At 37.3% G+C, this 14,697-nt stretch overlaps 1 protein-coding gene across 1 annotated transcript in view; it reads left to right on the top strand.

Annotated features, from left to right (window-relative positions):
- si:ch211-186j3.6 (neural-cadherin) overlaps positions 1 to 14,697 on the top strand; it is a 410,843-nt gene that overhangs the window by 150,150 nt on the left and 245,996 nt on the right. The window contains exon 5 of the mRNA XM_033991613.1: positions 14,560 to 14,671. Coding sequence (XP_033847504.1) covers positions 14,560 to 14,671 — 112 coding nt within the window. The remainder of the gene's footprint in view (positions 1 to 14,559; positions 14,672 to 14,697) is intronic.

Below are 14,697 nucleotides of genomic sequence, written 5' to 3'. Positions count from 1 at the left end.
AATAAAAATATACATAAAATATAAATACAAATATAAATAAATAACTATATAAATAAAAATATAAAAATATAAAAAATATAAATAAATAAACACAAATATAAATAAATAAATACAAATACAAATAAAAATACTGCTCTTGTAATAAGAAGCTTGAAAATGTCAATTTTACATAATGCTCCCTCTTTAAATAAACAGAATATCCTATTTTTAAATGTATTTTTATTTTATTATTATTTTTTTTTTGTAATTTTGTTTAAACAGAAAATCTGGAAAAATAAAATAAATAAAAAAAAATATAAATAAATACATACAACTATAAATAAATAAATACAAATATAAATACATAACTATATAAATAAATCAATAAAAATATATAAATAAATAAATAAATAAACACAAATATAAATAAATAAATAAAAATAAAAATACTGCTCTTGTTTTTTTTTTTTTTTATTTGAATTAAAAACAAGCTAAAAAAAATGAAAGAAGGCTAGTTTGCGTTTCAATTCTGTTTCGTAACACAACAGCAATTGGCACAAATGAATTATGACAACAACAGATGATTATACTGAACTGGAAAATTCAGTTTCAAAGATCGACAACTCCAAAAGCAAGATTGAAGCGGGATAGAAAGCAGGATCGTGTGCAGTTGCAGCCCCAGAAGGGAAAAGCCAAAATGAAAGAAAAATATTGAAATCGGAATAAGTTGAAAAATATTTCTGCCACAGGGATGTAATTATCCAACTGTGAGAAGAGCAGGGGTTAGGGGTCGGAACTGGAGCACAGATGGGGCCACAAAACATCCAAGCAAGAAATAGAAAGAAGTGAAGATGAAGTACTTTTCCTCCACCAATTTTGAACATGATTATTTAAAGGTGCACTGTGTAACTTTTCCAGTGTAGGCTACACAAACTGCTTGTCGAAATGGAGATGTTATTGCTTTTATTTGAATGTGCCACACTTTTCTATCTCCATCGAGACAATTTGATGCCACTACTTGGTCAGATCCACTGGTACGAAGCTCTTCTTAAAGTTTTTTTTTTTTTTTTTTTTAGATTTTGGGATTCAAAACCTCTGACCAGAAGAAAGCAGCTCAAACTCTTGATCTTTTAAAATACTTTGGGACTGCTGTAACTGTCTTGAGTACAGGGAGTCCAGGCTGTTTTGATGATGGCTAATTACCTTGTTTGGTAAGATCTGTGGAGAGGTGACCCTTTTCACACTAAGAATTGATGTTTTTCGGAGTATTTCTGAGCAATAAAAACACCTGTAATTTTTTCATTTTCTTTTTAATGACATTTGTGGAACCTTCCAGTCAAAGAGGTGACATCTCCATGGAAAACAGTAATTGCCGGACTTGGGTAACAATTTGATTCATTCACAGAAATCACACAAGCTGATTTATAGTACTGAAAGGGACTCTTGCGTCTCAGGAAATAGTGGTTGTATTCCAGTCTGGACAACTTGAAATCACTGTGAGCAGAGTCTGTATCTTCTCTCCATGTGACTATTTCTGCCATTTCTGATCTGAAATGTGAAATCTGCTCCAAAAACCAGTAGTTGTGTGAATTGGTTTGTGCTCCAGTGACTGGCACTCCATTTTCTACTACAGCAGTAGTACTGGGACATTCCTCAAACCTGTAGTTACTTTAAGTGCATTTGACAGCTTAGACTCACTCATTTCACTAAAATGCAGTGAAACATCTTGTCTAGTTTTCCCAGTTTGTTTTATGAAGCAGCAGCAGTAGTAGCAGTAGTAGAAACAGTAGTAGGAAGAGTATCAGTAGCAGCAGTAGTAGTAGTAGTGTCAATGGCAATCTTAGCAGTAGCAGCAGTAGTAGTAGTAGTTGTAGTAGTAATAGTAGTAGCAGTAGCAGTAGTAGTAGTAGTAGCAGTAGTGGCAACAGTAGTAATAATAGTAGTATTAATGGAAATATAAGCAGTAGTAGCAGCAGAAGTAATAGTAGTAGTAGTAGCAGTAGTGGCAATAGTAGTAGTAGAAGTATTAATGGCAATATTAGTAGTAGCAGCAGTAGTAGTAATAGTTAGTAGCAATAGTAGTAGCAGCAGCAGTAGCAGCAGTAGTAATAGTAGTTGTAGTAGTAGGAGTAGTCATAGTAGTAGCAGTAGCAGCAGCAGCAGTAGTAGTAGCAGCAGCAATAGTATTAACAACAGCAGTAGTAGCAGTAGTAGTAGCAGTACTAGTAAGAGTAGTATTAACGACATCAGCAGTAGTAGCAGCAGTAGTACTATTAACAACAGCAGTAGCAGCAGTAGTAATAGTGCTCGTATTAATGACAGTATTGACAGTAGTAGCACTTTGTCTGTAATATTAGAAGTTACCCGAGCCATCTCCAGGTTCATCCTTGTGTAATCCTGGAACAAACTTGTGTTGATTGTGCTGTTATTGCCTCCACATTATCTCACAGCACTGAACTCTGCACTTAATGAAAAATACTTTAGTGTCCACTGTTATTGTTGACAGAGGAAGCTCTTTGAGATGAGGCCTGGATAGAGGAGCCTAATGCTCCTCTATTTACCTCTACTCGGGACCGTATACTGGAACTCACCACCACCCATCCCTCCACTGTGGAACAATGCAGTGGTTAATGGGCGACTGAACGGCTACAACACCTAAGTGCTTTATGCAGGAGAGCAGGACGCCGTGTTCTCCTAATGTTTGGCTTTAAATAACTTTCTCATTTCCTTCTATATGGATAATTCATTGGGGAATGTTGCATTTTATATTTGGGTTTGTAGAATGGAATTTGCAATGTTCGTATAAGGATGTGTCATTTACAATAAGGTATAGCCTGTGCTTTTATTGCTTTAAAGTAGACCTATTATGCAAAGTGGACTTTTCAGAGCTTTTAGCCATGTTATAGTTGCTCCTTCTCACCATTTACGCATGAAAAGTTGTATTTGGAGTGTTTCGTGTATCTTTAATCATTTATTTTCAAGACGCCATTTTGCATCAACACGGTATACGCCTCCTGCTCTGTACTTACTTCGTTCTCCAATTTTATTTTCTTAATCATGATACTTGTACGATTCGGCAGCATCGCGTAGTCATTTTGGTACAAATGAAAAAGAAAAGGTAAATATCTCTTTGTTGTGATGATGTTTACAGCGACGTCAGCTCCCATTGGACACCACAGTTTTCTATAATACTTAAGTCAGCTTGTTTGTCAGCTTGTTTCCTGTATCAAGTCGTTTTAGATGAATATTCTGACTTAAAATATCCAAATTATAACATAGTGATTCACGGGTGTCATAGATTAAAACTATATGGCAGACACAAACACAGTAGGTCTAAAAAAAAGTTAACAAAACTGAAACCTGGCTTCTGTTTTTAATGATAATTTTAGGATGTTTATTTGTGATAATTTATGTTTTGATTTGTGTGATTTTAATGTCTTTCTTATTCCATAAAGCACTTTGAATTACTTTGTGTACAAATTGTGCTATACAAATAAACTTGTCAGTGTCTTAACCTGCATATTGAAGACACATACATGTTTTTTCTCATTCTCTGTATGGACAAACCTTGCCTCATGTAGAAGCTGAGAGCCTCCAGAATTCACTCACTGAGCTGCAGGGGCTGCACTAGCACCGATTAATGATTGGCTGGGGTTTAGGTAGTGAGGATTCAGATCAGAGAGAGTCCTTTTAGTTTTAAACCAACTGAATTTCAACTCTGAAACTGACAAATTCCACACGCTGAAAGGTCTCTACCCCGACCTAACACGGGCCAATGTGCCCAGTGTTAGGTGATTTCGAGGGAAGGAGGTTCAAGATTAGTTTTAGTGTTTCATAATATGTTTTTTTTAATGATTACTTTTAGCCCCGCCCACTTAGTCCTTTCTGCCACTGTGATACTGCACCGTGCCACAGAAACAGTTGTGGGATAGTGTATTGCAGTTGTTTCCTTAATGTTCTCCAATCTTGGCCTACTGTTCATGTTTTTGACACTCTTGAATGTGCACCATGACAGAGAATCAAGCGTCTGGATAGTGTCAAGCTGTTGGTTTCCCATGATTCTTAGTAACAATGTGCCTGATTTGACAAAAATATCTGACTCTGCATTGAGAAGAGACTCTGCCAGAGAAAATGATATGTAAAATTCATGGGTTATTTTTTTCCTTATTTAGCTGCTTTTACCATACAATAATGTACGTAATGTGTACAGCATTTATCTTGACAAGAATGAATTAAAACCAGGTACAGGCCCTTTAAGAATATTGAAGAAAGAAAATGGAATTACATGAGCCAAATTAATCAACTGTGTAAACGCAAAAATATATACCATTTCATGCTTAATCCACACTGTTTTGATCAATGTAAATGAGTAACATCTGGTTTGTTGATTTTCAAAGGGAATACAACACAGAGTATTTTTATCTCTATGCGCTGAGAGCATGTATCACTACAGTATCGTGCGTGTTGTATAGTGTAGGCTTTGTCTTTAATTATTGATGCTGGGATGGATCAAATTACAGTTGAAACGTTTAATATTATGAAAGATGTATAGCCACATAGCCACATGCATAATAGAACAGAGTATGTCATTATCCTGGTAATCACATATTCTCTTACAGTGGAGCCAGTTGTCTTTGATTTGGTTTGTAAATAATAAATTATCTTTCTTCTGGCAATGATTATTCCTTGACTTTGAATAGTTCAATTTTTCCTTATTGGAAAATTCAGTAGTAAGTGTTTCAAGAAACAATATAAAGTCTTTTTGATCTATGAGATGGTACCCCTCTAAAAATTCGGGTATAAAAATTGATCTTTTTTTTCCAATTCTTTCAGCAATTTCATTTAAAACAGCTGTGTGTATGTATTCATCTACATCATGGCGTGATGTAAATTATAACAATGATTCACTGGTGTCATAGATTATAACTATAGCAGACACAAGCACAATAGGTCTTCTTAAAAAAAAAAAAAAGTTAACACAACTGAGACCTTGCTTGTCAGTGCCTTAACCTGCATATTGAAGATGTATACAAGTTTTTCCTCATTTGCTGTATGGACAAACCTTGCCTCATGTGGAAGCTAAGAACCTCCAGAATTCACTCACTGAGCTGCAGAGGCTGCACTAGCACTGATTCATGATGTGATATTACACTGTGGCACAGAAATAGCTGTGTGGAATAGTGTAATGCAGTTGTTTCCTTAAAGTTCTCTAATCCCGACCTACTGTTTACTTTTTTGTAACTGGAATGTGCACCATGACAGAGAATCAAGTGTCTGGATAGTGTCAGGCAGTTGGTTTTCCATATTTTTTACTAGCAATGTGCCTGATTAGACAAAAGTATTGGATTCAACATTGGTTATTGCCAGAGAAACTGCTATGTAAAATGTATCATGTAAAATTCATCTACATCATGGGACAATGTAGATAAATAAACTGGGAAAAAATGTGTTGATTTTTAGGATGGACTTTTACACTTTTTTTCACCCCTTTGTCCACCACACGTGCACACATCCATATATAGGGAAGGTGTCTTGTCCAATGACACAATACCAACATGTACTGGTCAGAGCTGGAGTCAAAGCTTTGGGTAAAAGGGTGAACACTCTAAGCACAGATCATGTACAGCTCACAGACTGTAAACAGTTCAATACAAAAAAAACAAACAAACTGTGAGGGTGACATGAATGGATGAAATAAAGACATACGCACAATAGATTATTATTTTTTTTCCAGTTGAATTGGTGCTGTATTAAAGCAGTAGTATGTAACTTTTTGGAGATTGCACATCACCTGTGTGATTCCATGGGAATAGAAAGTTAAAACCAAACCCGAACACCTCATTTCCACTGATTCTCTTTGAAGCAGGTTGGTCCGGGCCACGAGTGTCTTCAGTGTCTATAATGAACTGTACCACCTTGTTCAAGGGTCCAAAGCACGGGGACAGAGAGGGGCTAGTGCGGTACAGCAGAGAGGGGATAGTGCGGTACAGATCGCTTTAGCCAAGTTGTGAATACACAAGAAACAAGATGATTGGGCAGAACAGTCAGAACAGACTCACAACAACAAAAAACAAATATAAACAGAAAATAATGTCTCACCAAATGCTCACTTGATCCTGTATTTCCACTTATAACAACCTAAATGTTGAGCCAATAAGTGGAGAATTTCTGCAACCTTATCGATGCACTCGAATATAAAGATTGAAAATATAATATTTCCAGTATGTGACGTATCTAACATGAGCCAAACCCACTGCATTACGTACGAACCTAAAACATGTTGTAGAAGTGTTAATGCCACACGTCTTCAGCCACGTCTCACAGTGCCACAAACTAAGCATCTCTTTGTGAATTACTAAAATTGGCCTTATAATTAGAAGTATAATTCAAATACAATTTTGAATGTATTTATTAAGAAAGCATTTGTAATGTTTGGGTGATGTCAGTGGCTGTCAGAGCCCTGGACCTGGAGCCATGTCTGGAGCATGGAAATGCAGCTCAGCTGGTGGGACCCGCACCAAAGACTCACGCTCCAAGGCGGCTTTAACCAAACCATGCCAGGGGAAAAGAGGCTGAACATTCTCCATGGAGATAGATAAGCTTTATAATTTATTATGGAAGATTAAAGTTAAACGTTTTCATGAAGACAAGCATACCAAATAAGTGTCAGGTTTGTGGAGATGCAAGACATTTTTTGGCTAAAATGTTACACACTGTGGCTTTAAATGTTTATAAAGAGTAATATGTTTCTTCAGGCTTTTACTTTCGTCTGAAACACAGGAGAGGCTTCCACTCCAACCTATATTTTATTCTTTTGTTTTCTCTCCCCCTAAAACACAGCTGACAGCTCTGGCCTCCCTGCACTAGTCCGGCTTATGTTCTGTACAGCGCAGACAAAGCACACATACAATTGGAAAGACATGAGTCCCACTGCCACAATGCTCCAGCTCCAAAGATGTATGTTTTCAATAAGAACTCTCCTATTGCTGTACACACTGCTATAAATAATACATTATAAAGCTATTATTTTGGGGCCATCCAGGGCATTCTCAGCACACACCTGGGCAGCAAACAGATCTATAATCCACCTGTAAGGGAGCTGGGTTTGACCTGCCTGTGCTATTCCTCTATTGGTTTGCTATGGACAATTGTATGTAGCCAGCACAATATTTTCCCATTGAAATTGCAATAATAAACATGGATCCACCTATAGACAAAAATGGATCAAATTTAACCATGATATAACGTCTTTTCCGTTCCATTCTCTTTATTACTCACAATATACTGCATTGTTGTCCGTTTCTCTTAAGGGAACGCTATGTAACGTTTAGATTTCACATTTCATGACTGTATCTAACTGTGTCCAAAGATATAAGGTAGAAATGCTGAAATATAACACTTCTAATGCTGATTTATACTTTAGACTTGTTGTTTTGTTGTTGATTTTTGTTCCTTGGGACAATTATCCAATCAGAAAGCAGAATGAGCCTCATATAAGTCATCAAATTGTCACTACCTAAACCTCAGCACCTGCAGCCAGTCATTAAACTGTCCTAGTGCAGCCTGAAAAAAGCGTTAGATTGTATAGACTATGCTTGGATTTTTTTTTATATTTGTCAGTGGAACCTATAGGGGTGTGCATATTTTTTTCTTAGCAGATACCTCGCCAGCCCACAGATCTATAATCCACCTGTAAGGGAGTTGTGTTGTGTTTGACCTGCCTGTGTTATTCCTTTATTGGTTTACCACAGAGAAGTTCATGTAACCAGCACGATCTTTTCCCATTGAAATTGGAAAAAGTCACTGTTGTGCTCCTTTTGTGCACAGAGGAGCACAACAGTTCGCAGTGATCTAACATGATGCTTTTTACTCAGGACTAGTTTTAGTCATAGTTGAGCTGTAAAATCTGTTTCTGACACTGGTTACGCAAACAGGACCTTAAGTTTTTCGTGTGCCTGATAGTGTGGAGCGTCTGTCACCCACTTGACTCTGCACACCCTCACAAAACATCCTGTAGACGCACTGATATTGATTTACGTTTTATAATTTCCAAACCCAACTGAAGACCTCTGCTCCTTCCCCTGTCTGTTTTCCCAAACCTTTACTTTATTGACAAAGTGCAGACTTGCTGAGCCACCCTTTTAGGTAATTCACTGCTCAATAGCTTGGGGAATACAGATTATGCAATTGTAGAAAGTGCAGAATGGAATTCAAAGGCTAATATCAATCTGGCTTGGGTCTTTGCTCACTATAGGCACAGCACCAGTGAAGCGTGTCATGCCTTTAAAAGCTCCCATTGCAAAGGAATACTATTTTCCCTTCACCTATCAGTTTTTACTTCAGAATCCTTCTGCTTTTCACCTATCCATCTGCGTCTGCCCGAACAGAGAACTAGTCTGGTGTAATTGTGTGGACCAGAGTCAGTGAGCATGACTTTAATTCGCAGCTAGTTTCCATAGCCCCCCTCCACCTCCAGAACTGATAGCTCATAGGCACCATTAGTTACCTAACCAGCCCGGGACTTCTCCTACGGTTGGCTCCCAAGTGAGTGTGAGTGCGCATTTGTCGCCGTGAACATTTTCAAACTTATCACGGTTTAAAATGTCTTTCACCTCAATGGTATTTCCTGACTACTGACTGAATGTCTTTTGCTTAGCCTTAGTATGTTAAAGAGGAGGTATTTTACTTCTGTGGGGTAGTAAGTGTTAGCACATAATTGCAATCATCATGCTACCTTTTATTGATTTAAAAATTCTATATTTACATTATTAACATGTTATAAGTTTCACTTTTGTTTTTGATGCTCTGTGTCGCCCGTTCCTTTGCTCTCCACGCTAAGTCACTTCCCCTTCAGAGTGATATTGCAACACAATCAGCTGCATCCCACTAATGAAACTACTGCACATCGCATTAGGTTTTACCAGACAAAATCTGTGAAGCAGAGTTCATTCATTTAATTGACCTCGTCCAGCTGGTTACTCTGATGTCACGGTGGAGGTCTTGTTGTTGTCTACAGGACAGTTACACTTGCAAAGTGATGAACTCCTAAATGTTCTTCTCCTTTGAATCACAGATGACCAAGGTTGGTTCTTCTAATTCATTTTATTGTCTTTTGGTTTATGGCCCCCCTGGCCCTGCAGCTGTCTTTTTAAATGACTTTAGTGACTTTTTATCTTCTGTAATAAAGCTGGAAAATGTCCTAATCCTTGGAGATTTTAATATTCATGCTGGCGACAGCTCATCTTGCCCAGCAATGAAACTTTTAACATTGACTGAAACTTTTAATTTTGAGCAACATGTCTCTGATCCCACTCACCAAAAGAACACACTCTAGACTTGTTTTTCACTGGGCCTGGGTCTTGCTTACCTGTGTGTGGAGGATGTCCACATGAGTGATCATAGATGTGTTTTGTTTGATCTGAACTTTACTCCTAATCTTGTGACTGTAGACTTAAGGTCACAGAGGCACATCATCACTGTTAACACAGCTGAGAAATTTTCTGATACGTTTGATCCTCATTTGTTTATGGGTTGTCTTGATGTGAACAGTTTAATTCATTGCTTTAACAGTCACTGTGTATATTACATTTTGGGGGGGAAAAAAAATCAACAACAAATTCCCTTGACTGAATAAAGGTATCCAAAATCTAAAGAGACTTATAAAACTGAGCGCCAGTGTAACTCTACCAATCTCAGGCCCATATGTTACATCTCAGGGATCTTATTTCCTCATTTAATAAAAAGATGAATAATGCCAGAGCTGACTATTGCTGTCAGCAGACAGAAATAGAACATTGAATCAGAAAACCTCCAAAGTGTTGATTGACAATATCAATTCTATTGTATGTGCTGCTGTACCTTTATTTTGCAAAGCAGACCATAAGGAATTTCTTAGGTTTTTCACTGACAAGATCAAGGTGATCAAGGACAAAATCCCACCTACAGCACATTGACCAGACTGCAGTCAGGGCACCTGCTGCTCATGTCTAACCAGGAAGTAAAATGATAAACTCCACCAAAACTGTCAAATTAAGAAAAATAAAGTACATTTTAAAAATAAAATCTTGAATTTAAGTTTGTATTTATATTTAAATTGTATTTAAGGTAAGACCCCACCCAAAGAAGAAACTGCACATGGCTCTGACAAATGTAAAAACAGCCCTGGTTTAGCCCCTTCACTTTGACCATGTTCAAAAACACTGTAAATTCACATCCCCTGCTAAGCTGTCATATTTGCTGTCAGTGTGCATTCAGAAGGGGCACACAAACACACACAACCACGCAAGCAGGCGTACTTACATTGATTGAAAGCCGCTAGAAAAGTCCACACAAATCACCTCGGGGACTTGACATGGTCCACTTTTATTTGTTGTCCAATGCATCGAGGGTGATCTTTGCGAAAGGATTAAGTGTTATTACAGAATTTCATCTTACCTCGCAGGACTTAATGCCGCTGGTATTTACACTCCGCTGTGTGTTCTGCCATGTTTATCCAGAGCTGGACGTGGGACTGGGGTCAGAGCGGTTCTCGTGCCAGCCGTGGTCTGCATGCATTTGTTTGGTGGGATATACTTTTCATACTTTACATGGGAAAAAAGTTAAAGGGCTTAAATTATATAAAACTGACCCATGTGAGCTTTTAGTAAAGTTACAATGCTGTCAAAATGGTAATGTCAAAAAACTCCAGGTATGTTTCAGATGAGGAAACAACATTATAACATAGATCAGAAAGAGCTACTGTGTAAATTAGATGAGCTTTGCCCCGTGTTTGAAGGAATTAAAAGCATTGAACCTGATTTTTTGTCTTAAAAACTTGAAAAACAAAACTAGTTCATTTTAAACTGTTTGCACTGGTCCAAAGTTATTCTTTATGAATTCTCAGCAATTATTCACCTGGATGATTTTATAAGTTATGGTAAAGCTTCATTTTAGTGAATTTGTCATTTGCACTTTAGTAGGAATGTGCTAATGTTTTATTAAAGTGGCTGTACCTGATTTTTATAAAAAAAAAATATTTTATTTTATTTATTTATTTTTTATTTGTGTACTTGAGTAAATTTGGTTTTACCCCAGTACAGACATATTGTAGACACTGCTCTTAAGGTAGAAATGAGACCGACCGCTCTGTGTTGTCTGCATCTAATTATAAAGTGATTTCATCCTCTGAGAATCCAGAAGTGCACTGTTAGCATGCAAGTTGCATCACCGTAACACCACAAGTCCACTCTTTCCTCTGATAATTGTGGAACGCACTTATAAACTAATCACGGTGAATAATTGTACAATCCCTCAGTCGTCCAAGTCTGATCCATCGTAAAAGAGAAATAAAATCTGTGAACTGGGCAAAAACATTGTAGGAGTGACGACATTTCACTGCTCATCGAAGCCACTTCTCCAGTTCTGATTAAATTATGTGGACACTGCAACGTTTTTGCCCAGTTCACAGATTTTATTTCTCTTTTGCTATAAGTGAAGGAAGGATAACTTTGCAGGACTATTTAAATTTAGTTATGTTTTTCCCTCTATGAAGACAGTAAAACCCCGGTACATCACCTTTAATTCTGGTGGTTTTCACTGGGGTTGGAGTGGTTCTCTCGTCAGCCATTTATCTCGCCTGCATGCAGAGAAGTCAACATCTGCGTGTGCTAGAAGATGCTGTGTTTGCGGCCATGTCCCTAATGAACTGAGCAGCACATACACACATGGAGTACATACATGGAGGAGCATACAAAAATCATTTCTGCTCACTCCAGTTTCTTCGCTCGGGGCAGAGGAAAAGTGCACAACATTGCATTCCGCACTGACCTACTGAGAGCGAGCTCATTGCAGCAGCCACCTCTGTAAGAAGTGGAATAATGCGACAAAATCAGGTCAGGGTTCTGGCTGGGATGAGGTGAGGGATGGGAACTTTCTCTCTCTGGGTTGGGATTGGGTTAATTTGGGTTAGTCACAGATGATATGGACTCTGAACCAAAAGGAAACCAATTCCGGATGCTGTTGGAAGTAATAATCCCAGATTTAGAATGTGCACAGGCTTGTGTGGATTGAACAAGTTGAACTATGGTAGTTTGAGGAAATGCAATGAAATATTCACTTCTGTGTTTTCTTTATAGTCGCAGCTGAAGAGGAATCAAGAAAAAAGGCACTTTACCTGATTTTTGCTGTCTTAAAAATGTGAAAAAGAGTTCAATAGATTACAGAGGTCCAAAATTACTCCTCACTTATCTTTTGCATTTATAGCACATTAATTATTCACTGAGTGTTTCTCATCATATAGGTCATAGTTACATTAATGCAAATAACAAATTTCATGCACCAGCACGTATTTCCTTCTTTACGAACAATAAAAACTCTTTATAATTAAATGCAAACCGCTGTCTCCTTTTGACTCTATGATATTTTATAATATCTTTACAACTTGTGCAGCATCTTATCCCAAAATGTTTTATAATCAATTAAACAAATTAACTTTCGGTTTGAGGCAACATAATCCTGAAAGCTGTTCGCCAAACTTAAAAGAAATATTGCATAATCTGATTTTATATATTTCTGAATTGTTGATTTTAACATTTCTACTTGTCTCCATAAAAATGATATATATTTGCTCAGAATATTTCACAGTAAGGCATTCAGCTTTTTTATTCAAATGGAGGTTTTTACTGCTCAAAAATTCCATCCACCTAAAAAGTCACATAGTGCAGTTAAAAGTGACATTTTTGTTCAGAGTGGTTAACTATCAGTCAACACAGAATAAAACGACGTTGACCATTTTTGTAGCACTTATGAAATGTTATAGAAAAGTGCATAACACACAGGTGAATAGTCTGGTCTTGTCTTTTCCATCTGGTTGGTAACTTTTTTCTCTGTCTGGCAGGTATATTGTTCCTTTATATTGTATTATGAGTAATTGCACATATTTCCATGACAAAAGGAATGTCTCGCCTCTCCTATGTTACCGAGCAGTACCTTATTTAAAGCAGCACCGTGCAAGACTTCTGAAGACGGGCACCTGCACGACTCCATGGAGTAATAAAGTTAAAGCCAAACTTTAAATTAAAATTAAAAAGTTGAAATGATAACTTTTTAAAAATAAAGAATAAGAGAAAGAAGTATAGACAATATATATTTTAATCTAAAATAATGTATCGTTCACTTTAGTTCCCATAGAGAAATTCTGAAGCGACATGGAGCATACAGCAACCATTGACTTGATCATGACTATCATAACTGGAGGATTTTACTTACTGTTTATGTTTTGCGTCGATGGGGTAAACTGGAGTGCCCGGAGGAAGCCCACCCACTCCTTTCCAATCAATATTCTAATTTTACAAAACAGCAAATTGGAAAAGAAGCATATATATATCACATATAAACTGTCATGCTGCGCCTTTCATCTTACACTCCAATCTTCACTGTTAGCTGTGGAGTTATATCTTCTATATGCAGAACAGTGTGATGCCATAGCTTTTAATTTCTACATAATTATCCCTCTATGCACTTCTGCTCACTCACATCCAGCACACGTGAGCCGCAGAAAACGTGCACTGTACTATGTAAGATTGCAGGTCTTACCTTGGGGCTATGATGGTTGATTATCTGGTACTCCTTGTGCAGTACTTTAGGCTGTATAGTCCACTCATAGTTGAAAACAAAACAGCAAGGATTTACAGCACCTGCAGCCAAATCGTTTGCAAAGAAAAGATGGACAGTTTCCCCAAATAAGCTGTTGTTGAAATACTTTTGTTTGGGCTGTATTGAATATTTGAGCTGATAAACACACATAGATTGGTGAATGGACGTAGGCTGTGCGGTTCAGTGATATTATATGTGGAAATAGACTCAAGTCTCGAAGGGCCATCCACACATAATCAACAAAAAGAGAAATACAGACAAAAAGTATTGAGTGGAAAGAGCAGGGTAAACTCAAAAGCGTTACAAGTTGGATCATATTTTGTGTTTGTTTTAAATGATTTGCAGTGCCAAAGTTATTACTCTCTTACCTTATGTCTTCACAGCATCCTAATTACTCACCACGATGAGTTTATAAGCACATTTCGCAACTCTCAGAGAAAAGAGTGGAGTTTTGTTGTCAGTGTAATGCTGACAACCAACATGCTAACCGTGCACTTCAGGATAATCAGACAATAAAATGCTTTCTAATTAGAGACAGACAGTACATAGAAGACTTATGGCAACTGGGAGCTGTTTATATGATATATCTGTACTGGGGCAACACATAAAAAAAAAAATATATAAATAAATAAATAAATAAAATAAATAATCTGTGTGCTTACTTTTATTAAGCTATTTATTTATTTGTATTTATTTATTTTTTTCATGACCCTATTTTATGTGTATTATTTCATGCTTGTTATGCCTTCACTGTTTTGTATTGAAAAAAAAAAAAAAGTGAGTTGAGTTTAATGTATGGATGTTTATTTTATTCATACAAAACCCACTTAACCCGATACTATTATGAATTTAATAAACTGAATGATTGCTGGACCGACACTGCGCTGTTTTCATGTCGTCTCCTTCCACTCCTCCTCTGACTCTTGCCTGTGTCGCTGTGTCCCTCAGGTGCGCGTGGTCATTGTGGATGAAAACGACTGTGTGCCAGAGTTCCTCCAGTCCATTTACAGCAAAGATGGAGTCCCCGAGACGGTCACCACGGCAACATCTCTGTTACAAGGTGAGCTCTCAGACTGCACTTACTCC

The sequence above is a fragment of the Periophthalmus magnuspinnatus genome, chromosome 3 (genome assembly GCF_009829125.3).
Source record: "Periophthalmus magnuspinnatus isolate fPerMag1 chromosome 3, fPerMag1.2.pri, whole genome shotgun sequence".
NCBI classification, from domain to species: domain Eukaryota; kingdom Metazoa; phylum Chordata; class Actinopteri; order Gobiiformes; family Gobiidae; genus Periophthalmus; species Periophthalmus magnuspinnatus.
Note: the sequence above shows the minus strand (reverse complement) of the source record. Positions and strands in the feature narration are given on the sequence as shown.